Source organism: Aethalodelphis obliquidens, unplaced genomic scaffold, assembly GCF_003676395.1.
Source record: "Aethalodelphis obliquidens isolate GAN/ISIS:26980383/991018 unplaced genomic scaffold, ASM367639v1 scaffold5, whole genome shotgun sequence".
NCBI classification, from domain to species: Eukaryota; Metazoa; Chordata; class Mammalia; order Artiodactyla; family Delphinidae; genus Aethalodelphis; species Aethalodelphis obliquidens.
In genome coordinates, this window is record NW_020837949.1 from 23,838,310 (window position 1) to 23,865,524 (window position 27,215).

At 40.7% G+C, this 27,215-nt stretch overlaps 1 protein-coding gene across 2 annotated transcripts in view; it reads right to left on the bottom strand.

The window, feature by feature from the left end:
• Window positions 1-27,215, bottom strand: part of SND1 (staphylococcal nuclease and tudor domain containing 1) — a 419,010-nt gene that overhangs the window by 209,291 nt on the left and 182,504 nt on the right. For both annotated transcript variants that reach the window (XM_027102041.1, XM_027102042.1), the window contains exon 12: window positions 12,320-12,420. In XM_027102041.1, the coding sequence (XP_026957842.1) occupies window positions 12,320-12,420 (101 nt within the window). The remainder of the gene's footprint in view (window positions 1-12,319; window positions 12,421-27,215) is intronic.

A 27,215-nucleotide genomic window follows, 5' to 3' on the forward strand; every position in this document is an offset into this window, starting at 1 on the left:
TGTAAAACCCACACTGGAAACTTGATAAAAGGCAGTCCCAAGTTTCCTTTGGCCCCTATGAAGCTCATGCCATTAAACATCTCTAAATTCTATGCTGCATGCTGACTTCCAAGGTCCAAATATCTGTTAAATCCCTCCATGTTCCACTTGCTGTGAACACAACGATGGCACAAAACTTCACAAAGGCATCACAGCAGAGAGGGTCAGTCTAAAAGATCCACAGAAAGGGAATTCCCTGGCGGTCTAGTGGTTAGGACTCTGCACTTTCACTGCCATGGGCCCAGGTTCAATCCCTGGTTGGGGAACTAAGGTCCCACGACGCGGCAAAGAAGAAAACAAAAAAAATTCAGGGAATCTGACTTTCAGTGAGACTTTTAAGGTAGGGGCAGAGAATAGCAGCATTTCCTAAAACACTTAAGTCAGTAGCCCTCTGCCTTTTAAACACCTAATATATACAGGTAGGAAGTAAATAGGTAGCTAAATATGTATACACAACAAGTATACCCAGGAGACTGCTTGCTAGCACACCTCTTGGTTTGAAAGATACTATTCAATAAATTGCTTTTACTAAGGAATAAATATTGTCCCTACTCAATGGTCAATGTGTGTTAAACTCCTTGAAACATTAAAAATTACTCATGAATATCTAACTTCTTTTACGGGAGTACTTACCAGTCATTACTGTCTTAGGTGAACAGAGTATACCTTCGATGCTTAGAGGAAAAATGATGTGATTCGGTGGCAAGTGAAAAAATGAGAAAAGAGAAATCCAAAACTAAAGTGTCTGCCATGGAACAATAAGAACTGACTAGTACAACAACATCTAACCATAATCCCATGGGGTGATTTGTTGTTTAACTAACCTTTGAGCAGGTACTACATACTAGGCATTTTCTACACCTTATTCAAGCTCATCTGTGAGGTAGCAACGTTATCAGTAGATGGGCTTGGCGGGGGGGGACTGTGAAGAGTAAGAGGGTGGAATATAAAAACATTCAAGAAGAATCCTTAAAAAAGGAAAAAGTTGAGTGAAAAGAAATGGCCAGAGATGTAGGAGAGGTGACAAAGGACAAAAGAGACCCCTAGGTCTGAAATTAGGCCAATGACCAATTTAGAGGCCAGGCTTAGGACTCATTTAACTACTTGACTATTATGGCTTAGTCACTGTGCTAGACATTTTAAATGCACTGGCACATTTAATCCTCACGACAGCCCTCGGAGTGTAGTATTATCGTATCGAACTCACATAAGAAAAAAACTAAGGCCCAAGATTGCACAGCTATCAAGGCATAGAGCCGAGGTTTAATCTCAAGTGTGCTTACCTCCAAAGCCTACTTGAAGAAAATATCCACAGAATCTTCAGATCCAACAATAACTAGTCTTCATCTCAACATTATGACAATTGGTCAAAGTTTTCCTGTTTGTAAATTAAATTCTTAAAAAATAACCAGCACTCAAAAGGCATACCCTTCAAACAACGGTTATGTTAGCATGATTACATAATGGCTGATTCCCCCTATTTTCTAAACTTTTGAAAATGATACTACAATTTTTATCACTTTAAAATATCACTCAATATGAACTGGAGCAAATCCCTGTGAAGCAGCATCACCACTGGGAGACAGAAAAATCTATAAAACTCCATTCCTGCTTCCCTTACCACTGTGTACTGTGCTGGCCACAGGAACTGTAAAGAGAAAGGGGCTGAGATATGGCATTAAAAGACACAATTTGTGCTTACTGGTAATCATGTCAAATGTCCCCTCTCCTTATCACATCAATTGCACTCTCCAAAGGAAGAAATAAAGAATGCTTGAGGGAGGTCAGAATGGCAGACTGAGAACTTATGTCCACATGACATTCTTTACAAGGTCCCACTGAAATGACAGAAAAGACAGATATGCACAAGAATAAAGCCCTAATAGCGCTGGAAAATAAGAAAGTGTGTTAACAGCATATCAGAAAGTTTGCACAAATCCTGAAAGACAGAAAATAGATCGGATCAGATGGGTGGCAAATCAGGGGCGCCTCAAGGGCCTTTATTGACACAAACAAAGCACACGGTGAGTAGGCTTTGGGAACATCATCTGAGCAATTAATCAGGAACAGCATTCAGAAGAGCAGGGCCGGCCAGCCAGCCTCTTCCCCATCCATCCCTGTGATGCCCACAGAGCTGCTAGGAGCAGAGAGTTTTGACCCCTGGTAAAAGAAAAGCCCTAACCAGCAAGCACAGGCATTTCTTCCAGCACGTACTTGTTTGTGTGATCCCAAGCAGTTCACATCCCACAAAACCACCAAAACCCCGAAACAAACAGGGTTATACTCAGTCGTCTTAAACCCTATGGAACTTTCTAGCCTAAGCACCAGCAAAAACGACCCTAATAAAAATGGTGCACAATGAGAAATCTCTAGGGTTCGAGTAGCCTTGAACTCTGGGGCTCTGATTCTTTCTCTTCCATCTAGAGAAGGGACTACAGGGCTTTGCTTTCAATAGAGACCATTAAAAAAAAATTTTTTTTTAATTGAAGTATAGTTTATTTACAATGTTGTGCCATCAATAGAGACCATTTTAATCAAAACAGTCTGATGCATAGTGTAGTCTTCTTCATTAATCCACTGTTTTCATTCTGGAAAAAGTGTCTTCATAGCTTTTGTGACCTCACTGACAGGCTGCTACCGGGCTTAACGTAGCAAAAAGCATAAAGGTTCTTGAAGTCACTAACGTAGTCATGACTTACGTGAAAGGAAATTCCTACTATAGACTCCTCCACTTTACACTTAGATTTTTCTTATTTAAGTCTTTATACCTTGCTAAAGTTCTCCCTTTAAATGTAAGAAAGTTTATCCCTTACTGTTTTCAATACTTCAATGTATTTGGGAACATCACTTATAAACCAATACGACTTCTACTTTATATCAATGTGTTTCCCCAAATTACCGATGTCACACGAGATAATTCACTTCAAAAAACACACATGTTATAATAGAACAGAGGGCAGGTGATTTTGGTAGATGGATTTTGTGGCCTGAAAGTTAAGCAGAGGCACCGTGTTTAGAGAGAGTAGGCCGAACACATCACAGACCCACCCCACCCCTGGTCGCCCCTCATAGGCCATCCCAGGGAAATGCACTAAGGCTCTCTACCAGGTGATGAAAGCCCCCCACGCCTTGACAGTTTTAGTGGGGCCTGAAATTTGCCTGCTTCCTCTATGTTCCAGGTCCACTTTCAGGCACCATATAAGGAAGGCTGCGTCTGATCATTCCTGCTCCCTTATGACTTTTTTATGACAGATGTCTTGGAGAAGCAGACACAGAAAACTGCAGAGGAACAACCATGCCAACTCCAGCCTGGTCCTTTCTTTATAAATATAGGTCAAGCTTCACAAAATGCTTGAGGACTTATGAAAGAAAAAGAACAAAGTAAAGAGCATTTAGTCATGGGGGAAAGCTGGAAGAAGTGCTTAATTTTTAAATAAGATTCTCAGAGATAGAGAAAATATTATATTCATAGACTAAGAAGAGGATGCTATTAAAATAGAGCACTTAAAGAACAGAAAATTTAAATATGAGTGCTGACATTAAAAAGTAAAATGGGTTTGATTAATAGACTAGCATGTAAATTTCATGGGAGCACAAATCATTTCTATTTTAGAACTGCCATATATTCCTGGTGCCTAACCCAGTGCTTAGTACACACCAGGCACTCTCTAAAGACTGGGTATATGAAATAACAAGTAAGTACATGAATAAGTGAGATGAATGAATCAGAGACGGTATGAATGTAAATGAGTCAATATACATGGCTGGCTGGCTAAGCAAGTGGGAAAACAATGAAGACATCTCCTTGAATGTAGGACAAAAATGCAGAGGTGGTCTTAAAAATTTGGAAGAAAAGTTAGATATATGAAGATACAATATTACAAAAGAAAAAGAAAATGATTCAAGAAGTGACAACAAAAAAATCTCTTTAGTGTTCAGTGTTGAAAAGACAATCGAGTATGAAGCAAAAAGGACATCGAAATATTTTGATAAAGTTTCAGAAAACCAACAATTAATGGTAAATTGTAAAAACTCTTCCAGAGCCATAAAAAAAATGTTACATTTAAAGAAACAGAAATTGGATTTCTCATAAACGTTGTTGAAGCAATAGAACAGTGTCTTCAAAGTTTTCAAGAAAATAATTTTGAAGCCATAATTTTATAATGACACTAATAATCAAGAACATAAGCAAAAAAATTTAGACATTTTCAGAAATTTAGAAACTTTACCACCCAACACATGAGAAAAATCAAGGTTCTTCAACAAATGAGAGGAAAATCCACAAAAAGAATGACTTGAGATATAGTGGCAACTGTATATGAAGAAGTGTAAAAAGGAAGAAGGGATATGGACACACACAATTAATTCAACAGTTCTCTGGACATTTAATGACATGGATTTCTTTTATGGTAGGTCTAATCACACTATCATGTTTTTTGGTCCAACAGGAACACTTACACAATTATAACTGCTAGGGGATGCGGGATAGGTTTAAATATTTAGGAACATCTTGCAAGCAAAGGTTAGAAGACAATGACATTGACAGAGGAGAAAATGAATAAATGCTATAAATCTTGATAAAAGCAAAAAAACTTTTTTAAAAGAATAAGAAAAAAGTGTAAGCATTCTAATTTCCTAATCTTTCAGAGTGGGCAGTACATAGACACTATATAAAGTTAATCAGAAACAGTAACTGAACATTATAAAGTTTACCATTGGTGAAACAAAAATAATGTAAGAAAACTAGGGGCTAAAGGGTAGAAATAATAGTGCAAACACTAAAAAACGAAGAGATACTGTTTAAAGCTAAAAATTTTAAAAATTAGTAGTGTTAATTTATAGGGTTATAAGGATAACCAACCCAAAAAGTGAGAAGCAGTCTCTGTTAGAAGTTAGCATCGGGTCCTCTGCCCGGTGAGGCAGGAGTAAGGTAAGCAAGTCTTTAGGTCCCTAAGAGAACATGGAGCAGGATGGGAACCACGGTGAATTGTCAGGACTCACAAAGCTTCACCAACACTGAACGACCCAAGAATGGTAATGTGAAGAGGAAAAGGACAAATGGCTTCAGTGGGTAGTCTCTTGAGCATTTCATTTTGTCTACTGACAGGTTAAGTTACTGACTCATCTAAAAATAAAGATGTAAAAGGGATTATCTCTTATTTTTATTTTAACTTGTTTGAGTGGTAGATTCTCTAAAAGTCCCAGGCAAAATCTGAATAGAAAAGAGCCTTTTAAGGTACTGTTTATATAAAGTCACTTGTGTTTCTTAAAGCCAAAATTTCCATAAGCAAGGTTCTGGGGGCAGCAAAGCCAGTGAATACCCTTAAGGACTCTTGACATCTCAGCGACCAGAGTCGAGAAAGTTCCTGAGAATGAAGTGCAGCCGGGAGAGCCTCCGCACAGGGAAATGCTTAAGACTTTGTTCACGGCTATATTCCCAGTGCCTGGCGCACAGCAGGTGCTCAACAAATGTGTGTTGAAGAAACAAACAGATAAATCTATTGTTCTTAGCAGACAAATATAGAAGGAGCAGCTGGTCTCCTGTCTGGGCCCAGTCCCTCACTAAGTTACTTTGAGGGCTCACAGAAATCGGAATAGATAGCATTTCTACTTTTTCCAAACAGGGCCTTTAACTTAAGATGATTTTGAACACACTTATCCATATCTCTAAACATTCCAGAATGTTCCTCCCTTAGGATGAGTTCCCCTTATTTGGAGAAAAGCCTCACTTTCTCCCAGGCTCTCCCTGGTATACTTTGTGAAATTGATAAGGGGGCCTTCCTGAAGATCAGCTCAGTATACACTGTCACCCAAAACTTGACATTCTACTCAATTGATACTGAGAAAAAAAAAAATAGAGAAAAGTGAAAGAAAGAACACACATTGCTCAGTAAAGGATTCTGCTGATTTGTAAGAGCCAAGTGCTCCATTATGAAAAGCTTAATTGAACTTCCATATATAGTGATGAGGGTAATACAATAATTTGAAAGCATCAGGGCTGTACAAAGGAAAAAAGACTCAGCCGCATGAGATTCCCACATATAGACAGCCACAAGATGTTCAAGACCTAACTGAAACTAAGCAGTGTTCCCACCTGAACCCTTTGCCACAACCAAGTTCCTTCTTATGGTGCTGTATGGGGCCATTCTCTTAAAATGGTCACTGTGCTAAAGCCAGCAGGAGATGGGTGCAGCTATTTAACCATTCTTTCCAAAGTATTCTACGCTAAATGCCACAGATGCTTCCAATGTCTTCAGGATGGTGGACAGGCATAAATAATTCTACTACTCAACACAGCAACCTGTGAGGTTGAGAAAACAACCTACGGTGCTCTTTTTAGAGGTGAAGGTTGGTTAGGAGTTTATGATTTAGGTGTTTGGGGGTGAGGGGAGAGGAGGAATGTTTCTTCTGATGTCTTCTTTTCCCTTAAAAGCAGGAAAAGGTTGGAGGGGGAAACCCACTAAGGTAGATGAAGTGTAAACAACAAATCTGTGCAGAAAAGTGGTGGCTACAACCCAGAGTTTACCTCCTGGCTGAGCCACTGACATTAATACTATGTCAGGTACTGAAAGAGTACCTCTTCAGAATACTGTGGGCCACTTGGTGAGTAAGAACACTAGGACAGAAAATGGGGTTTCAGGAGGTCGCGTTCTTCCTATGTTTAGCTTGGGATTCAGACATTAGTGTGTTTTAAGATTTGACCTGACAGCAAAAGCCTTACAGCTACAGAACTCAAGCCAGCAAAGCTAGGGATGGTATGACACTGCTTCCTACTATGGCTGAGAAAAACTGAACTAGGATTAGAAAAGAATTCTTCTCGAAGAAGGAGAATACCTTAACCTCATGCTCAGTCACTAACAGAAGAGCTGAGGAAGTACGCCTGCAAACTAGAACCAATGAAAATGAAAAAAGGAAAAGAAGTCTGATTCTAGGACTTCCTTGGCAGTCCAGTGGTTAAGACTTTGCCTTCCAATGCAGGGGGTGCGGGTTCGATCCCTGGTCCGCAAGCTAAGATCCCACATGCCTCGCAGCCAAAAAACCCAAAAAAACGTAAAACAGAAGCAATATTGTAACAAATTCAATAAAGACTAAAAATGGCCCGCATCAAAAAAAAAAAAAAAAAGAAGTCTGATTCCTTGTAAGTGTAATAGTCTGATTTATATAAAAATAATAAAGACAGGGCTTCCCTGGTGGCGCAGTGGTTGAGAGTCCGCCTGCCGATGCAGGGTACACGGGTTCGTACCCCGGTCTGGGAAGATCCCACATGCCGTGGAGCGGCTAGGCCCGTGAGCCATGGCCGCTGAGCCTGCGCGTCCAGAGCCTGTGCTCCGCAACAGGAGAGGCCACAACAGTGAGAGGTCCGCGTACAGCAAAAAAAAATAAAAATAAAAATAAATAAATAAATAAATAAAGACAAACTATCTATGAAGAAGCCAGAGAGCCGCAAAGGAAGCTCATAAAGATGGCATTGCTCCTGCTAGATGATAACCATTACAACAAAGAGTAGCTAAGATGCTCCAAGCCCAAGAGATCTGCCACAACATCTCTGGTAGTAAGGACCCCACACAGGCATCAAGGTGGACAGCAGTGGCTTTACATGAATGTGGCCGGGAGCAGAGATTAAAACAATGTTTCAAAAATCACAGTTACAAAACTCCAATCACCTCTCAAAAAACTGACCTTGTGCAGAAATGAGGCATTTCCCAACTGTTCCTATTGCACAGTTTCATCTCTGTGCCATCTTTCACTTTTCCAAAATGGGCCATGTCTATTGTTTCCTATTATTGTGAAATACTTCACATAATGAGAAGGGGCAAAACCTTAAATGACACTATCTACTGGATATGTGATAATTTTCCAGGGATGGGGGACAGGGTGGTGGTAATTATGAGCGTACACGTGTGAGGCTTGACCCCAAGTCATATTTTTAGGTGGCCCTTTATAAATGTGAACAAAAATTTTTTTAACACTTTTCTTTGAAAATGTGATATGCAGAAAAGACAGGGGCAATCAGTTAACAGGTAATATGGGTTTGCCAAACTGCAGCTCAAAAGTAATTGGGGGGCTTCCCTGGTGGCACAGTGGTTGAGAGTCTGCCTGCCGATGCAGGGGACACGGGTTCGTGCCCCGGTCCGGGAAGATCCCACATGCCACAGAGCGGCTGGGCCTGTGAGACATGGCGGCTGAGCCTGCGCATCAGGAGCCTGTGCTCCGCAACGGGAGAGGCCACAACAGTGAGAGGCCCGCGTACCGCAAAAAAAAAAAAAAAAAAAAGTAATTGGGAAGTCCAGCACAAGTAAAGGTCACCCCACAAAACTTGCTCCCCAGGAAGGCTCTGGCAATAACGGAAGAATGAGATTTTAATCACTGAAGCTAATTACATAGAAGACTAAATCACAAGAAGAGTTATATAAGTGTCTTAAATACAATACAAAGTAATTAACAGGAAGCGCCATCTTGACAGCTTCCTGTAACAATCCAGGCCTAAAAGGATCAGCTAATTCCCAACCTGGGAGCCAGAGAATGAGAAACAACTCAAAGTTTGATCTTTTTATTTAAACTGTTTTGATTAACAGGTAACAACTCTTGCCAACTCCATAGTGAAGTTAATCAAGAAAAAAATTTTAATCTATTAGAGGAATGATGAACCTCGTTTTCACTGATTCCCCAGAGGGCAAGAGAGGGGGAGTTGAAGACGGTTCCACCAGAGAGGCCTCCCAAAGACCATGTGACTCGACGCAGACCCATACAGCAAGAGAAAACAACAGGAGGATGAGATGGAACCCTGTGGAGGATAGGGATAATTCACACACTTTGGCATGTGAAATACACTGAAAAATCTGCTTTGAAATAATCCTGAAAGAGGCCATCTCATCTGTCTCTTCCTTCTCTTTCCCCTGGAATGAGTAGTTTGAGAAAAGCTATTCGAGAATCGATCTCTTTTTTTTTTTTTTTTTTTTTTTTTGCGGTACGCGGGCCTCTCACTGTTGTGGCCTCTCCCGTGTGGAGCACAGGCTCTGGACGCGCAGGCTCAGCGGCCATGGCTCACGGGCCCAGCCGCTCCGTGGCACGTGGGATCTTCCCGGGCCGGGGCACGAACCCGTGTCCCCTGCGTGCGCAGGCGGACTCTCAACCATTGCGCCACCAGTGAAGCCCCAGACATAGTTTAGATTGGGTCGTTTAGACACAGTTTAGATAAGATCATTAATTCTGCAGCATCTCTACAAGCTGAACAAAGCCTAAGACCTCTCACGAGAGAGGCAATGAATTACTAGAGGAGCTCTCCTAGCAACCTTTCCTTAACTGACCCACATGTTCTACGATCTCCCCAAAACCCAGAGGCTGATACCAGTTAGTGACTGAGGACCACTCTAACACACCTGTGCACTTCTATCCCAATCTGTTTCTGTCCCCAGATTTATACTGGTCATTTTTATTATGTACTTCACTAAGTTTTATATCAATAATTGAAATATGAGTACCAAAAGAAAGTGTCTTTATGAAACATTGTTTTAAAAGGTTTAATAAGAGGAATGGCTTTTAAATGGCTGCAACATGTGCAAAAATCAGAGCAGGAAAACTATAACAGATGAGGGGGATGTAAATCACAAAGATCTAGGATTCCATAATTAGTGTTTTTAAGTCATCATTCCATAGAGAAAGTTATGCAACTCACAGTGGGTCCTTGCTGCCCATATATCAAAGATTTGGAGATATAAATACCTTTTTGTGTTTAAAATGGAATTAAGGGGTTTCCCTGGTGGCGCAGTGGTTGAGAGTCCGCCTGCCAATGCAGGGGATGCGGGTTCGTGCCGCGGTCCGAGAGGATCCCACATGCCGTGGAGCGGCTGGGCCCGTGAGCCATGGCCGCTGAGCCTGCGCGTCCGGAGCCTGTGCTCCGCAACGGGAGAGGCCACAACGGTGAGTGGCCCGCGTACCGCAAAAAAAATAAAAATAAAAATTAAAAAATGGAACTAAAACATTTGGGATTAAAAAAATTAAATCCCCTGCTCTAGCCAATGTTTCTGAATAACCATTAAAAGCAGACAGAAGGATTTCGGTATAATTCTAAATATAAGCTGAGTATTTTGGACATTATTATTAATACCTCAACTCTCCTACAGTATTATTTGGAATGATTTAAGTAGAGAAGATTCAAGAAAAAATGAAAACAAAATCAAGGCCATGGGAAAACAAAGAGAAGCCATGAGGAAGACTTGAACATCAGAAGACTTTCTAGAGATGCCCTATCTTTGGCACTGACCTTCCAATAACCAAATAAACAAGGAAAACTGTCAGATACAAGGTGGTTTTTTTGATATTTATCAGATTAAAATAAACCTGTAGCTCAGAAGAAACAGCTGTCCCAGGTAATGAAACATCTAAGTACTCCCAGTTTTATTTCATAAAGGGACACTGTGCGATACAGTAAACAATCACTCACAGGTTTATCGAACTCCTACCAACTGCTGAATACTGAGACTACAGCAGAGAATAAGCAAGACAAAAATCCCTATCTTCAGGGAGCTTACTATCTGGTGAAGTTTGGTCTCAAAAATATTAGTACGTCCCCACATTTCTCCCAGTTACCGCCCAGCAGTTTACACATAAAGTCTAGTTTAGTAGAAACAAATCTATGAGGAAACTCAACGCACCCACGGTACCCTGCCAAGCCGGTCTAATCCGAGGTAAATACCTTGGTAAATAATGCAAAAGTAATTACTTACGATCTAATTACAAGAACTGGGAGATAGAAAGGTCAATGTTAACGCCCCATAGAACATTTCCAGAATATCTAATTTTAAGCAGTGTAAATTTATTTTGAAAATATACTTCAATGGTAACCAAATGAAAAAAAGAAAGAATTCTCTCTAATGGGTCATTAGAAAAACGCAAATAGAAGCCAAAATAGAAGCCAAAAATAAAAAGATGTGCATTTTGACAGCAGTGGTGTTGTTTTAACCAGTAAGTAGATAGAAGGAGCAGTTATCGGAGAGGACTCCTTGTATGTGGCAGCGTAAATCTTAATCTAGGGGAATACTAACTTTCCAGCTTTCCACAGGAGGAAGGCATGCATCAAGCTCCTAAGAATTGGTGACAAATTGGTAATAATTGTTGTTGCAAGTCATACAGATGGAAGAATGAGCAAAATATTTCCTAGTTTCCCCATTCCAAAAATATTATCTAATTTCTCAAGAACCTGCTTCTAAAAATAACCTGATGCCTGTGATGATATTAAGGTAATGACATCAAAAGCCTATATTCAGTTCCTCTCGGCAAAAGTGAAGTCTCCGATTGCTGCGTGAACATCAACAACATTAATACCTATAGGAGCCGCAACAGTAGCTAAAAATACCTGTTTCCAAAAGTGACAACACGAATGGGGGCAGGGGGAGCAGGGCGACGGATGGGAGAAGCTCCTGTTTGGCAGGAGAGCTTCTGGAAAGTAAGTTAGCCACCAGATCCTCTTTCTTTCAGGGGCATGCTATAGCTTACAGAGAGGTGTTTCTCCCAATGGGCTTCACTGTACTTTCAACAAAACAATCCTTGTTTTGATGAGAAGCCTATCCTTTTCTTCCCCTCCACCATGCCCTCTTTTAAAAGAAAAGAAAAATACCAGTTTGGTAACAAACACCATTTAAGATTGTGAAATACAGAAGGAGACAATTAGCATGCTGGTGTCTTTTACACAGGGTAAGAATTGCTCCTGGGGACTGACTGATTGTTTTAATATTTATTGTGGAAGCACGGCCCAGCAGGCTTCCTACTGCCCCCATCAGATAGCTCCTTGGAAGGCTGTTCTTCAACCGAGCTCCCAAAAGACTTTGGAATGTAACCAGGGTAAGGCCAGCGGAGTAGAAGAGGGAGACCCTGTCATCTACTGATTACATACATCTATACAAAGAAAAGGTCCAATTAACCTCTCTTCTCTTTCTGGCCTACAATTAAACTAATATGCAGAGAATCTTTCTAATTTTGCACAGTACCTAAGGGCCTGACTGACACTCAATAAACGGCATTATTAATAGTAATAATGAGTGCTACATAGTGCCAAGCACACAGAGCCCAATAAGTCTTAAATAATGACAATAATGAAATTAATGATTAACTAATGAGCGATTATGCAGTACTTTGCAAGCAAAGTGCTACACAGGCACATAACAATTATAAGCCACTGAGTTAAGAGTAACAGAAAGCAAATCAGGACAAAGGGAGGAGAGACTTGAATGAGGAGAGAACTCTCAGCTATGGCTGAGTTGCTACCAGCCAGAACACTCACATTCCTCCAATGGTGACAGTGGCACAGGTACGCTCTGAAAAGGCAGGCACCGTCTCTGTGGCTGGGCTGGCCGGTCTAATGTAGTCCACAGTCACGTTGACCTGAAAATAAAGAATCAAGGTAGACCACTGTAAAGTAATTACACTCCAATAAAGATGTTTAAAAAAAAAGCATCAAGGTAGTTAAGGCTGAGAATTTGCAACACAGCTCACTAGCAGCCCCCTGTGCCAGCACAACTGTAAAAGCTGACCTCACTCACAGTATGACTCTGTGGGTCTAAGATTTTAAAAAACAACTGAAAGAGAGCTGAACCACACATGGGGAGAAAATATCTGCAAAAAGCCATCTCTAATAGAGGACTGTAATCCAAAATATAGGAAGAACTCTTAAATCCCAACCATAAGAAAATGAAAAACCCAATTTTAAAGTGGGCAAAAGACCTGGATATCTTACCAAGGAAGACATACAGATGACAAGCATATGGAAAAGATGTTCCACACGTGTCACTGGGGAAATGCAAACTGAAACAACTATGAGCTACCACGACGCATCTATTAGAATAGCCAAAATCCAACACACTGACCACAAATGCAGGTGAGGATAGGGAACAAAAGGAATTCTCGTTCAGTTACTGGGAATACAACACAGTACAGCCACTCTGAGAGATGGTTTTGGATAGAACAAACTTTTACCATACATCCTGACAGTAAAAAACTTACGTCCACACAAAAATCTGTATGTGGATGTTTTTGGCAGCTTTATATATAGATGCCAAAACTTGGAAGCAACCAAAGTGCTCTTCAGTAAGTGAGTGAATAAACTGTGGTTCATGAACACAACTGCATATTATTCAGCCCTTAAAAAGAAATGAGCTGTCGAGCCACGAAAAGACATGGGGGAATCTGAAATACATATTACTAAGAGAAAGAAGCCAATCGAAAAGCTATATATTGTATGATTCCAACTGTGACGTTCTGGAAAAGGCAAAAATACGAAGACAGTAAAAAGATCACTGCCAGGGGTTAGCAGGACGAGACAGGATGAACAGCTGTGAGGGCAGGATTTTGACAGCAGTGAAACTATTCTGTATAGAAGTATAATGATGGATACATGTCATTACACATTTGTCAAAATCCATACAATGCAGAACACCCAGAGTGAACCCTAGTGAACTATGGACTCCGGATGATGCTGTGTCCATGTAGGCTCACCAATTATAATAAATGTACCACGCTGGAGTGGGATTGTTGATGGCAGAGGAGGAAGTACGTGGGGGGCAGGGGGGAGAGATACAGGAATTCTCTGTACTTTCTGTTCAATTTTGCTTTGAGCCTAAAAGATGCTGTGAACCTAAAGGATGACTGATATCAAGAGAGAAGGAAAAATGGCTGAACCTTTAAGGCCTTACATAAATTATACTCCACAGAGAAGAGATTTGGAACATTCCTGGAGGACTCCTAGACATTATGGTAAAGCAGTTCTCTAACCTTTACAGACTCCTTTGAAAATCTGCTCAAAAATATGAATGAATGCCTCTACAGAAAAACTGCATGTCGTTTCAGCCCGCCATAAGTTCTCAAGGCCTGTGTTAAGAACTGTCAAGAAGAACAAACAAGATGGCAGTCACAGAGATTCTTGGGGCTGGTTTCACAATATGTGAATCAAAATGATGCAGCTAACTACACCCGATACCAACAGAGTTGGAGTTAGGAAATTGGGGGTGGGGGGGGGGGGGGGATGGACTGGACCGGAAGAACCTTTAATACTAGGTTAATCCTAGTATATACTAAACATATGGATATGGACACACTGAGCGATGCTTTTTCTTTACAAAACCTTTCAAGAGGATGTGTGTGTGTCAAAAGAAAGTTGTAAAAATAAATAAATAAATAAAAGAAAGTGGTATGTGGTATCCCTTAGCAAACACACAGGGTCTGTATTATAGCATTAAGGCAAATGCTTGGCTTTGGTCATGGCCGAGGTTACATACCTGTTACGTACCTGTACTGAGGAGTCAAGCACCCTGAAGCCAACCCCATGATCTGAAAGTCCAGAATTCCCTTTCCTAACTACGACTTTAGTTCCCACCGGTCAGCTTAGAGACGGCACGTTGTACAAGCATCAAGTTCAGCCACACTGCTGGTGAGCAGCATCAAAATCCTTTCAAACTGCCTGTTGCTCCAAAAACTATTTTATAAATGAATATGGAAATTTCCAGAAGGACAGCTGCCTCCAAATTCTGACTGTCAGATCACTCACTTGAACGCTCCATCTAATCATGTTTTAAAAGCAACAAGGAGCCACATCAGCGAGAAAAGCCAATTAAGGGCTGAAAGTAAGGTAAATCTTTCTCATGAGAAGTACTATCATCATACAACAACACAGAAAGAAGAAAATATAAAGAGGACTCCTTAGGTCAGATGTCTACACTGACACTACTGCTCAGCCTTATCATCTTTCTAAAGCTAAGGAGATGGATAAATGTGAGGAATGTGAACAGCCCAGGAGCGGGGGTAGGGCTGAAAAACTAGTACCTCCAACAAAGAGGTTTTCATAGTTTCCCTGTAGGCATCTGGCCAGAGTTATTACAGGCCAAAGACAGGGCAAGGAATGGGAGGTCTACACACACAGAAGCAACGCTGACTCAAATCCCTGGGAAGGAAGGAGTCCTCTGCATGTTGTCTGTATTGACCCACCCTGGAACTCTCCTCTGGCAAGCCCTGATAACTAACCTACGGAAGAAGAAGAGGGCCGGGAAAGCACGTAGACACCTGTTGAAGTTCTGGCAAAAATCACACAGGAAATCAGTGTTGTACAGGAGCTAAACCTCAAGGGCGCCCGTACCATAGGATGTGAAGTAACTCAGGGCCAAGTTTAAAAAGGGCACAGACACAGGGTATGGTCCAATTTGGGGCATTTGGGGGGCAGGTCAAAAATTTGTGGAGATGTTCACCTGTTTTTGTGTTTTCACCCAATCCATCTAGTAACAAACTCAAGCCCTCAATTCCACTACCAGGGAGAAAAATTCATCCCTGCTTAAAAATAAACTCAGTGAATCTCAAGATTACCTTGCACCTGCCAATGACAAGCCTCCTCCTCAGCAGACAGGAGTGGGACAGCAGCTCATCAGCGCAAGTACATGGCGCAGAGTAACATTAGCTCTCTACCCAGAGAGCAGCTATTCATCTAGGAAGGCCACTTGAGTAGCGCTGGTGGTGGTGGTGATGGGGGTAATGGTAATAAACAAAAATGAACCCTTAGCATCTCATCTTCCAGGCCAAAAGGTATGCTATCCCCAAGCTGTCTTTAAAGAAAATCAATGGGAAGACCCCCCTCCCAAAAATCTTTCATCTTCAATAACCAAAAGAACCAGTAACTACATTCTACATTCACCTGCCAATTAGTTTTTTCCTCTATCTAGAGAAAGAACCGAAAGTCAAGAGATTAAAGAGCTCATTGGAGAGGTAACATTATTAAAGAAATTCTCAAATACAAATGAGGCCCTGAGAATAGTCCACAGCCAAGACACACACCTGCAGACAGCTATGACAAACCAGGAATTAGAGTCAATGTGTAATTGGCATTTATGTCCCCCTCCTGGGGATTCTGAGATCTGTTCTCCTGCCTTGGAGTTTTTCATCTCTAGATACGTATCCCTGACTTGTCAATCACTTTTGGAAAAGAGCAGTTTCAATTAAAACTGCAAATCTTAGCAAAATCTTCATCTGAATAGTGGATAACCTGAATTTTGTGCTTGGGGGTAATTACATAAGGAATGGCATGAGTTGAAAAGAAGTAATGGGTTAATGCAAATGTGTCCTTCATTTTTCCAGCAAAGATACTCCTGGAACACTGGGTATGCAGGAATTTACATGTACAGGACACATGGCAGGGCCTGATCCCTCTTTACAGCAAGGACCACAAGGAGTCCAGGGCTCCCTGCTGGTTCCACCTGTCATTCTCTTATTGAATGAGTCACACACCACATCTTTGGGCCTCACTTTTCTCACGTAATTCACCTGGTAAATGAGAGCACCAGACTACAACTTTACAACATCACTGAACTCTAGAATTCTACAAAATAACTTAGCCAGACATGGTGTGCTATGTAGTTTTTTCTTAGACCAGTGTAATTCCTACCTTACATTTACTACTATGAACTAGTACAGATAAGAGTGTAAGCGCCAGGAGAGGGAAAAAAACATGCCTTTTATTCATGGAAACTGCCATGATAGGGCCTGTACGGTAGGAGCATACACAGTGAATATTTGTTTCATGAATGGATACGTGTAATCAGGAACCCTTTCAGACATAAAATTCTGGAGGATACTTTTGAAATGAGGTGGTTAGGCATTTTGAGGACCACTTAGTCAAGCTGTTAACCATTCTGTTTCATATATTAATTTAAAGCATGAAGGAGGGAAGACGTATATTGAAATTGGGATAATGCTTTAGATTAAGAAAAATATAATTTCCTGTATTATTTCTCAAAGAGGTTCTCAAAGACAAGATAGGGTAGCAGGTAATCTGATTCCTCCTTGGTGCATTAGATTGTGGAATATTCCTTGAAAACAATTTCAAGGACCCTTCGGAGGAACTAAGATGAGAACTTAAAACCAAATTTGTATCCCAATCTCTTATAAAGTCTGGAAACAGTTTAGTACAACAGAATACACTTGGGCCACACCTAAGGAATTCGGACAATCTATGGATACTCTTCACGTAACTAATCGTTCACTAGAAAGGGTGACAAACCACCAGAGAACTTCATAGACATTATGATGCTGATGATAATGAAATGACAAAATCTGAATGCCTAAGCATAAAAGATACATAAGATTTCCAGGCCACAGTCTGAGTTTAGGCTGTTATGTGAGGTTATTTTGCATAATTACTATATAATCCCACCCACTATTCCATGTGGCCAATCATAAATTCACAAAGGGCTGTTCAAAACAATACCCTGGCTTAAGAAAAAAGCTCTCGTATGGCCCGTCATTCTCATGACAGAAACAGAAAACACATCATCTGGGCAAGTCTGGCTAAGGCAGTCGGGAGACAAAAGTAAGTGGAACAAAATATTTTACGCAGCTTAGATAAGAGCATGGACTCTGGGAGCTGCCAGACTGCAGGCTTTGGTTACCAGCAATTCTACATATGAGCTGTGAGAACCTGGAAAAGTTACCTCACTTCCGTGCTTCAGTTTAACATGGATAACTCTACCTATCTCACTGTTAGAAGAAGAAGTGCATTAATATACATGAGGCATTTAGAGCAGGGCCTGACTCATACGAAGCTGTGTCAGTTATTTTTAGACAAACATATACTGATTTTCTTGGGGAGAGCCTGGCACAGAGTAGGTGATAAGTATCTGCGAGATAAATACATAAATACACGCATATATACATACATGCATAAATAAGATGCATGTTGACTTTAAATCATTAGGCAGAAACACTCAATTAAATATACTTTTCCCCTTAAGGAGTCACAGCAAGCAGGAGTACGTACCTCATACATATTTCATCCCAACTTACAGATAAATATGGGTTATTTTAAAGAATGATACACTATTTAGTACTTATTTAGACACTTTCCAGATTAATTTTGCAGGTACTAGTTGGGGAGATTTTATTTACCAAAGATAACTGAAGTAGAGTGTGGGGAATCATCTCAACTAATAGGTTAACTAGAGGAATTTGGGGAGGACACTCCTTGCCTTACAAAATCAGGAAGACAAGGAACAGAGAGCAACCAAGTTTCCATTTGCTGTGGGCATAATAGGACAATACTTAATTTATGCATTCTTGACCTTTTACTGCTAACAAGCAACGTAGGTAATCATTCTAAAAATGTGAGATACCTTTTTTTTTTTTTTAAATTTGAAACACAGTTCAGTCACCCGTTCATCTAGATATAGGATGAGCTTCAAAACAAAATTGCCAAGGAGCCTCTTGGTCCTGCTTCTGGGCACACTGACCTCCCAGGTGAGCCACCTATTCAGACATAAGCTAAACTCTCATAAAACGATGTCAAACGTACCCTGTGCTGTCTAGGAGGCAACAACAATAAGAGCCACAAATGAGAGCAACATATGCACATTGACATTTTCTAGCAGCGACATTAAAAAAAGAAACAGATAAAATTACTTTTTTTTTTTTTCTTTTCACGGTACACGGGCCTGTCACTGTTGTGGCCTCTCCCGTTGCGGCCATGGCTCACGGGCCCAGCCGCTCCGCGGCATGTGGGATCTTCCCGGACCGGGGCACGAAACCGTGTCCCCTGCATCGGCAGGCGGCCTCTCAACCACTGCGCCACCAGGGAAGCCCTAAAATACTTTTAATAGTATTTTTGATTTAACTCAAAGTATCCAAAACATTATCATATCAACATATAACCAATATTATTTTTAAAGTATTGGGGGTTTTTTTTCTTTCTTTCACTGACAAAGTCTTTGAAATCTGATGTGTGTTGTGCAGGAACAACACATCTCAGTCTGGACCAGCAATACTTCAAATGCACAATAGCCACACACAGCTGTGGTGGCGATACTGGACTGTACATGCCCAGACTGTCCATTAAGGGACCAGAGTCTTAGCCTCAATCCTCTATTACACGATCCTACCTTTTGTGGTTATACCTTTCTCTAGTTTCTATGGGGAACTTTTGTTATCTTCTATTTTAAGATTCCTTGTAAATACTCTTAAACCAAGTATGAAAAAACATGGTATAAAAAATGTTTATCATTCATTTTCTTACTTAAAAAATCTATTATTTAACTAGACTAGAAAGGCAAGCTATTTATGTAATTTTCAGTTCCAGAAAACCATTTCAGGGGTGAGAATAAATGTGCACACAAAGGGAAAAAAATTCCTCTAATTTGTAACTATCGTTGTAAAATATATTCTGTTCAATATTTGATGAAGATACTTTTTCAGCGACTTCTCTACCAATTCAATGGTTGGACTTAATCATTGAGTTGCTGACGTAAGTCTAGAATTCTTCACCTTGGTGTTTGAAATGTACTCTAATGGTAACTATAAACTCACATTAAAGAAATACCTGCTTTTGTAATTATGATCAATGCTTCTGTTGAGCATTGGTATTATTAGAAAGAAAATGAGCAATTGGTAGATGTGAACTGTTTATGTTTATGTTCAGCACAATCAAAAGCTGAAATCTGGGCTTCCCTGGTGGCACAGTGGTTGAGAATCTGCCTGCCAATGCAGGGGACGCGGGTTCGAGCCCTGGTCTGGGAGGATCCCACATGCCTCAGAGGAACTGGGCCCATGAGCCACAACTACTGAGCCTGCGGGGTCTGGAGCCTGTGCTCCACAACAAGAGAGGCCGCGACAGTGAGAGGTCCGCGCACCGCGATGAAGAGTGGCCCCCGCTTGCCACAACTAGAGAAAGCCCTCGCACAGAAACGAAGACCCAATACAGCCATAAATAAATAAAAAGCTGAAATCTCTGTGTCCCATTAGGACATCGTTTAGCTCTGGCATGTCTTAAATTAGAAGAACTTTTACAGATACACTGACAAAAAATTATATATCTACACTGCAAAGAGAAGGAGACAAACCAATGATCCTTTCCTACCTCTCCAAGCCACAGCCTAGATGTATTCAGTAACACCCTCTTCAAAATCATTGTAATTAGGTGTTAAGGCTGTTTATTCACATGTATTTATGTTGCTCTCTCTGATCTACAATCACCCTTTCCCCCTCCCCCCTCACCCCCCGCAAAGTCAGGACTGTTTTGAGCACATTTCATTTTCATCAATGGAATGTTAACCTCTACTGCTTCCCAACCTCCATGAGCAGAGTCAAGGAGCTTTCTTATTTGATGCATTTCTGACAAAATGAACCCATTACTCCCCACCCCCTTGTCGGATGGGCAAATGCATTTATCTGTTTTGAAAGGAAAGGTAAAATCCAGCTTCATACGGGGCCTATGGAGATGTTAAGAGTCTCTACCTGACATTAGGCATTCATTTAAGTGGACATCACTACTCCCCGAGAAACACTCAGTTTGGTAAATATTTAATTAGAAGCATACACAGGCATGAGATCCACAAGTAAATGTGAAAACATTTTATATAAAGGGCCATTAGAGCTGGGCAAAGATTTCTAGAAGTAATGATAACACCCTGACTAAAACATAACATTAAAATGGTTGGAAACATGATGCATAGTTTATGTATGAGGTAGATAACGAGCACATATAAAGTGATCAGGGAAATGAAGTTCTGACCATTGAAAATATTTCAAGTAAACCTGATGAGGATCAAAGACAAATAGAAACCACTATGTGAGAGTAACCTTGCAGCTGCATTTTCATTAATCCTCTTAAGTCCTTATAAACCTACAGATATATCTAAAAAGTGTAACCTGTTTGCATTAGTGCTCCACCCTCTATATTACTCATTACTGCATTATGGTTTAACTCATCTCAATACCTAATTTTAATACCACAGTGTCTGTACCAAAGAATGCCAAAGGCCCCCCAAAACACTACTGGAAACTGTCCCACAGGTTCCCTGCATGTCTCTTCTTACTTCTCCTCAGAGCCACCACCTCCACTGCTTTCCTCTGGAGGATGAAGGTTGAGTGTGGGTCATTTCTCTCCTCTATACAAGTGTCAGTCATGGTCATCTGTGTCCAAAGCTTCCCAGGTCAGCAGCAGTCAGGGGAAATTAAATCACTCCACCCAGAGCTCTCCCTGGAGGAGTTCCAGCCACACAAGCAGCACAAATACATGGATACTCATGCCTTTGTGTAGAATACACACAATGTCAGCCAGTCTCGAAAATAACAGCTGTAATAAAGCTAAGATGAGAGGCTCAGGGATATGAAGAACGGGGATTTGCTTAACGGCATCTAAGAAGTATTACTGGAGGAAAAAGGATGCTTTTAAGACATGGATAAAAACAAAAAGGTTAAATTACATTTTCTCTACAAACATAATATGTGCCAGTCTACAAAGGAAAAGGCCACCCAACAAAAGGCCAAACTGGGAAACCAAAGCAATAAAAGTGGGAGCTAAAGTAGTCACGCAGCCAAGAGTTCCAATCAATTCCTATTGCTCCGGGGGTTAGGTATTGCAAAGTCAGTACAGAAAAGCCACCCTGCATTCACTACGTTCAGAGCACACCTATTTCTCCAGCACGCCCGCGAGCTGCCGTTTAGAAGTCACTCAGACAAAGGAAATAAACGAACACTCAGGTAAGTTAACTTAAAGGTGAAAGTTAGAATGCTGAATTGGACTAGTAGAAGTGTATCTTGACCTCAAAGGAGAATGATGAAGAAAAAATATAATTCTTAAGGAATACCTGCCAATGGCACAAAGAAAAATAGCCCAAAGATACAGCCCTTCTGTTGTATAAATTATCCTTGGTTTCGTTGCTAAGAAAAGATTCCAAGAGAGTCAGATGTTAACATCATAGGCCTTTCTTCCTTTAGATATACCTTCCTCTCCCTGTATTTCACACAGAAGATAGAGGCCTACTAAATGAAACGAAGTCCCTTGATCAAAGGCACAGCGTGCCCAGAGCAATAACACCTAAGGTCAATGTCTGAAACTACACACGGACACTGATGAAAGACCATCCTGACTGCATCTGTGTCCACCTCCAAATCCAGGTCTCTTAACAAAAACAGTGTACGTCTATGCACACGGCCAAGTCCCCAGCCCGCAAATACGTATTAGGAAATTAGGTGGTTAGCACTGGATTATAAACCTAGGTCAAAGGCACCAATTACAGCCTAAATTCATGAAGCAAATTGCCTCTCGGCAGCTGCATAGCCAAAGAAGCCCTCTCCCAGACTCAAAGTTCTTCCATTTCCATTACTAACATAGAGATACAAAGTAAAGAAATTTCTCTAGCTCTTCAAAAAATTAAAAATAGAATTACCATAAGATCTAGCAGTTCTACTTCTGGGTATATTCAATCCAGGGTCTCAGAAATATTTGTACTCCATGTTCATAGCAGCACTACTCACAATAATCAAAAGGTAGAAGAAACCCAAATGTCCACTGATGAAGAAACAAAATGTGGTAGATACGCACAATGGAATATTTTTCAGCCTTAAAAAGGAAGGAAATTCTAACATATGCTATGACTTGAACGAGTCTTGAGGATGTCATGCTAAGTTATGTAAGCCAGTCACAAAAAAGAAATACTGTATGATTCCAATTAAATGAGATACCTAGAGCAGTCACACTCAAAGAAACAAAGTACCTGGTGGTTGTTAGGGGCTGCTGGGAGGAGGGGACAGGGAGTTGTTGTTTAATGGGTATACTTTCAGTTTTGCAAGGTAGAGACTGATTGCAGGACAATGTGAATATATTTAACACTACTAAACTGTACACTTTAAAATGATTAAGATGGTAAATTTTATGTAATGTGCATCTTGCCACAATTATGTGTGTGTGTATGTGTGTATTTTTTAACTTGGGGTAGTCTACCCATGTAAGCGAGGCAGAGGCCAGACAACTGCAGAATCTCCTTGAAGAATTCAAGAGGATACTTCTATCACTTTCCCAAGAAAATAGATGGTTACCCACAGGCAGTTGTGATTAGAAGTCCTGTACCAAAACCCATTAATAAAGGAGTAGAAGTCTCAGTCATGGAGGACAAATCATTCCAACTTTCTCAGGGTATGAAATATCTATTTTCTTGCTTTCTAAAAAGAGCCAACTGAAGCTGCATGTCTAGGTGCCACAAGTCTAATTAGATGTACCTGCTTTACCATTTCTCAGAGGCAGCTGTAGAATGGGATAGAGTAGCCTACAGCTCACTGACTTCCTATAAAATTGTCACATAATTTTGGAAGTCTTGCGCTCTGACACGTTCCCTCTCTGAGGAATAGTCCTCCGTGGAGATCTGTCACGTGTAGATCTACCCTTTTGGGGAACTTTTTATTGCCTCCCACCATAATTTCCCACCTCTGTCTAGTTCTCCAGAGGAATTTAATCACTGTTGTCCATGCTCTTCTCTAATGAACATTCAGTTTTCATATGCTTCTCTAAGTGGCATTTTTACTGTTGGCAGAAACCTAAATTGGTACATCTTTTGCAGTCAAACTGGCAATTGTACTAACATTTAATATGTGGATGTCTTTTGACCCAACAATTCCACTTCTAGGAATTTAGTCTATAGAAACAAAGATGTATGTACAAGCATTCTGTCCTTTGCATTCATGGTAGTTTAACACAAATGCATAATTACAAGTTGTGATCTAACTCTGACACTAGCCCAAGTTCCAAGTTGGCAGTCACCACGGCAATTTTTTCCCTCTATATTACAAGCATGTCTCAATAAATACGCTGTAGCTGTTGAAAACAAGGGAGATCTATATATTCTGCTATGATAACATGTTCAAATTTTAAAAAGCAAAGGCACAATGCTAGCTATAATCTTATTTGGGGGAATTCAAGGACACACCTAGAAACAACCTGGTGGAACTTACCCAACACTGGTAGAAGGGCTTACACCTTCAAAGGTACTATCATGGGGCACGTTGAACTTTTCTCACCATAAATTTCTAAGATTTTAAAATTACATTTGGAGGAGAAAAAAATACGATTGAGTTAAAAATATAAACAAGTGGTAGCTGGAATAAAATGTACAACGGAAACACGTACTTTTATTAAAAAACAAACAAAAAACTGGCCTACTCACAACCAGACTTCAACGTTGAATATCTATTTCATCAGACTAGTTCCCAGGATGAGGCCAGGGTCACCACTTAGTAGCGTCTGCCAACCAATAAGGATTATGCAGGGCAGGCTATACACTGTTAGAAGGACACTTCCAGGTGCCCAGTGGTGCAGTTTCCATAGCAGGTGGGCATCACTATCTGCAAATGAACTGTCAATCTCACTGTGCACTGATAATGATGCTGCCGCCACCACCTGCCTGCCATATGTCTTCCCTACTTGTCACGTAACAAGGAACTGCATTTTGGCATGCTGATCACTGACAAGTCTGATACTACTGCTCAAAGTTTGTTATAACTAGCTGCAGCACTTCATATAGCCGAGGCAGCTACATGATGCCTCACAGGATGCAGGACATAAAATATTACTTTGCCAACTGACCACTGACTAAGCCCCCCAATTTTTTTTAATATTAATTAATTTATTTATTTTTGGCTGCATTGGGTCTTCGTTGCTGTGCGCAGGCTTCTCATTGTGGTGGCTTCCCTTGTTGCGGAGCACAGGCTCTAGGTGCGCGGGCTTCAGTAGTTGTGGCTTGCTGGCTTCAGTAGTTGTGGCTCACGGGCTCTAAAGCGCAGGCTCAGTAGTTGTGGTGCATGGGCTTAACTTGCTCCGAGGCATGTGGGATCTTCCTGCACCAGGGCTCGAACCCGTGTCCTGTGCGCTAGCAGGCGGATTCTTAACCACTGCGCCACCAGGGAAGCCCCCAACATTTTACAGCAGACTACCCTGTTGTTCTTCCTTTACTTCTAAGTCCAAGAGCTGCTAATCGAAGGGCTGTGCCCCATCCCCAATTCACGCCCTGTGATCCTGTTTCCCATTAGTGGAATAAACAAGGAACATAGACTTCCCACTCTGATACTGAATTCGTTTTGTCTCCCTTAATCATCATGGTATAGTCAATAAAGACTGATGACAACCCCTGGGGTTTCCATTTTTAGCTCTAACATAATGCACAGATTAGCCAAAGGTATGACATCATAGGTCAAGAACTGGTCGTGATGGAACACTGTCTCAAAGCAGCGGGTAATCTGAAGATAATGAAATATGGTAAACCATGTTTGGTGTACCAGTAATCTGCCTCCAGTCACTGCTCCTATTAGTAGAACTCTAACTCATGCACTCCTCTCTGTATATATCAGAGAATCTCAAAATATAACGCTTCTTATCCACACCTAATCAACAGACTGGAAACTCGTTTCCAAAATGAAGAAAAGCAGATTTTCAGAGCCTGACATTATCTTTTTAGGTAAAAGAAAGTGAACACACAACTGTGAAATCAATCAAGCATGTGAACCAAACGTTTTTTCCCATTAATGATGAGAACATAAAGGTAATTATCCAACAGCACTTTCTATGAATTAGCAAATCATTGGACAAGTATATGCTTCCCTTAATGAGGGGACTCATCGCACATTTCAGCTGCCACTCCCATCCCCACTCTCACCCACCACTCAACTCACTGGATAAAATGCCACCCAGCAGTAACATCAACAAAGAAACACCAAGTACTGCTTGTCATTCATTCAGCAGCCATTCCACCAACAGTCAACAACAGTCAAAAGTATACTAATTTAGTAAATTTTAGTATAACCACAATGCTGTGCAACCACCACCATTATAATTCCAGAATACTTTCATCACCCCAAAAGATACCCTTTACCCACTGAGCACTCATTCCCCATCCCCTGGCCACCACCAATCTACTTATTGTCTCTTTCAATTTGCCTGTTTTGGACATTTCCTTTAAATGGAAACATACAATAAGTGGTCTTTCGTGTCTCACATCTTTCACGTGGTATAATGCTTTCAGGTTCATCCAGGTTGTTCCATATGTCAGTACTTAATTTCCTTTTATGGCAGAGTGTACACAGTGTGTGCATATACCACATTGTGTTTATCCATGAAAATATACGTTTGAGACTACAGTCATAACAAAGTGCATTAAGAACCACTTGATTAAAATCTCATTATAATGATAAAAATAATTTTTTTTTTATAACAAGAAAGTACCTTGAGAATCAGTTGAGAGCAGCTGATACCATATGCAGAAGAGCTTACTATCATTGACACAACTAACTAAGCCATCGGAGTCAAATCACATAAGGGAAATATCTGAACCTCCCAACCTGTCTGGTTCAGAGAACCTCAAGCAAATCCATATATTTTTTCTTTTTTTTAAAGCCACACTTTCATAAAGAGGAAGAAGAAATCTCTCAGGGCCTAAGTATTGTGGGATGGTTCAAATAACCAACCAACCAGCCACTTCAGAGGAAAGCAAACTTCTTCCCAACAGGTCATGTGCTCAGGACAAACAGCAGAGGCACTGTGTAGAATGCCAAAAATTATACAGATACCATCTATGGAAATATTCTTCCAAAAGACACAATTCTGTAAGGCTTTAACCCTCCTACTGGCTACAGCTGCTTCCCAGTTTCCTTGCACACACTCACTCATGATGAACCAGACTGTAACTCTGGTTTCAAGAATCCTCATATCTTCATTACTTCGCCTGTTTGAATACATCTTTGGTATCCACAGCAGTGCATCTCTCTCTGACCTGTCACATGTGCTCATTTCTATGTGATGGTCTGCATACCAGCTGACCCAATTCCTCTCCTGCCTGCACCAATTCCACAGTGGAAAATGAATGATAAATTCTTCTACAGCACAGAAGGAAAGGAATAAACAGAAAGACTCAATGAGCCCTCCTCCATAATTTAGCACGGAAAGATTTTTTTTATTCTTCTGCTACTAAAGAAAAGTCTCCATGTCTTTTAGCACATAAGATAATCTCAAAATAGGAAAACTGGTTTACTCATTACATAACTGAGCTATAAATTTATTAACCTGAATATCAAAAGACGAGATTAAGAATACAGTGAGGGTATTTAACAACATTCTGCCACTGTAGAATTACCACAGAAGTTTAGACAACTCTGTGGGAAAGAATTTAAAGCCAAAACTTCTAGCAGCTCTAGAGGGTAACAGAAAAATGTCCAGCGAGTATAAGCAGAATATACTGATACAACCACCTGGATCACACAACAGTACCAACCTCCAAACACTAGAAAATCACCAACTGAGGCTTCCATCTATAGCCGAGTTTATTGCGATCATTGGCCAAGGTCTTTATGCAAACTACCCTAAGGAGAGACTTGTTTGTTTGTTTGTT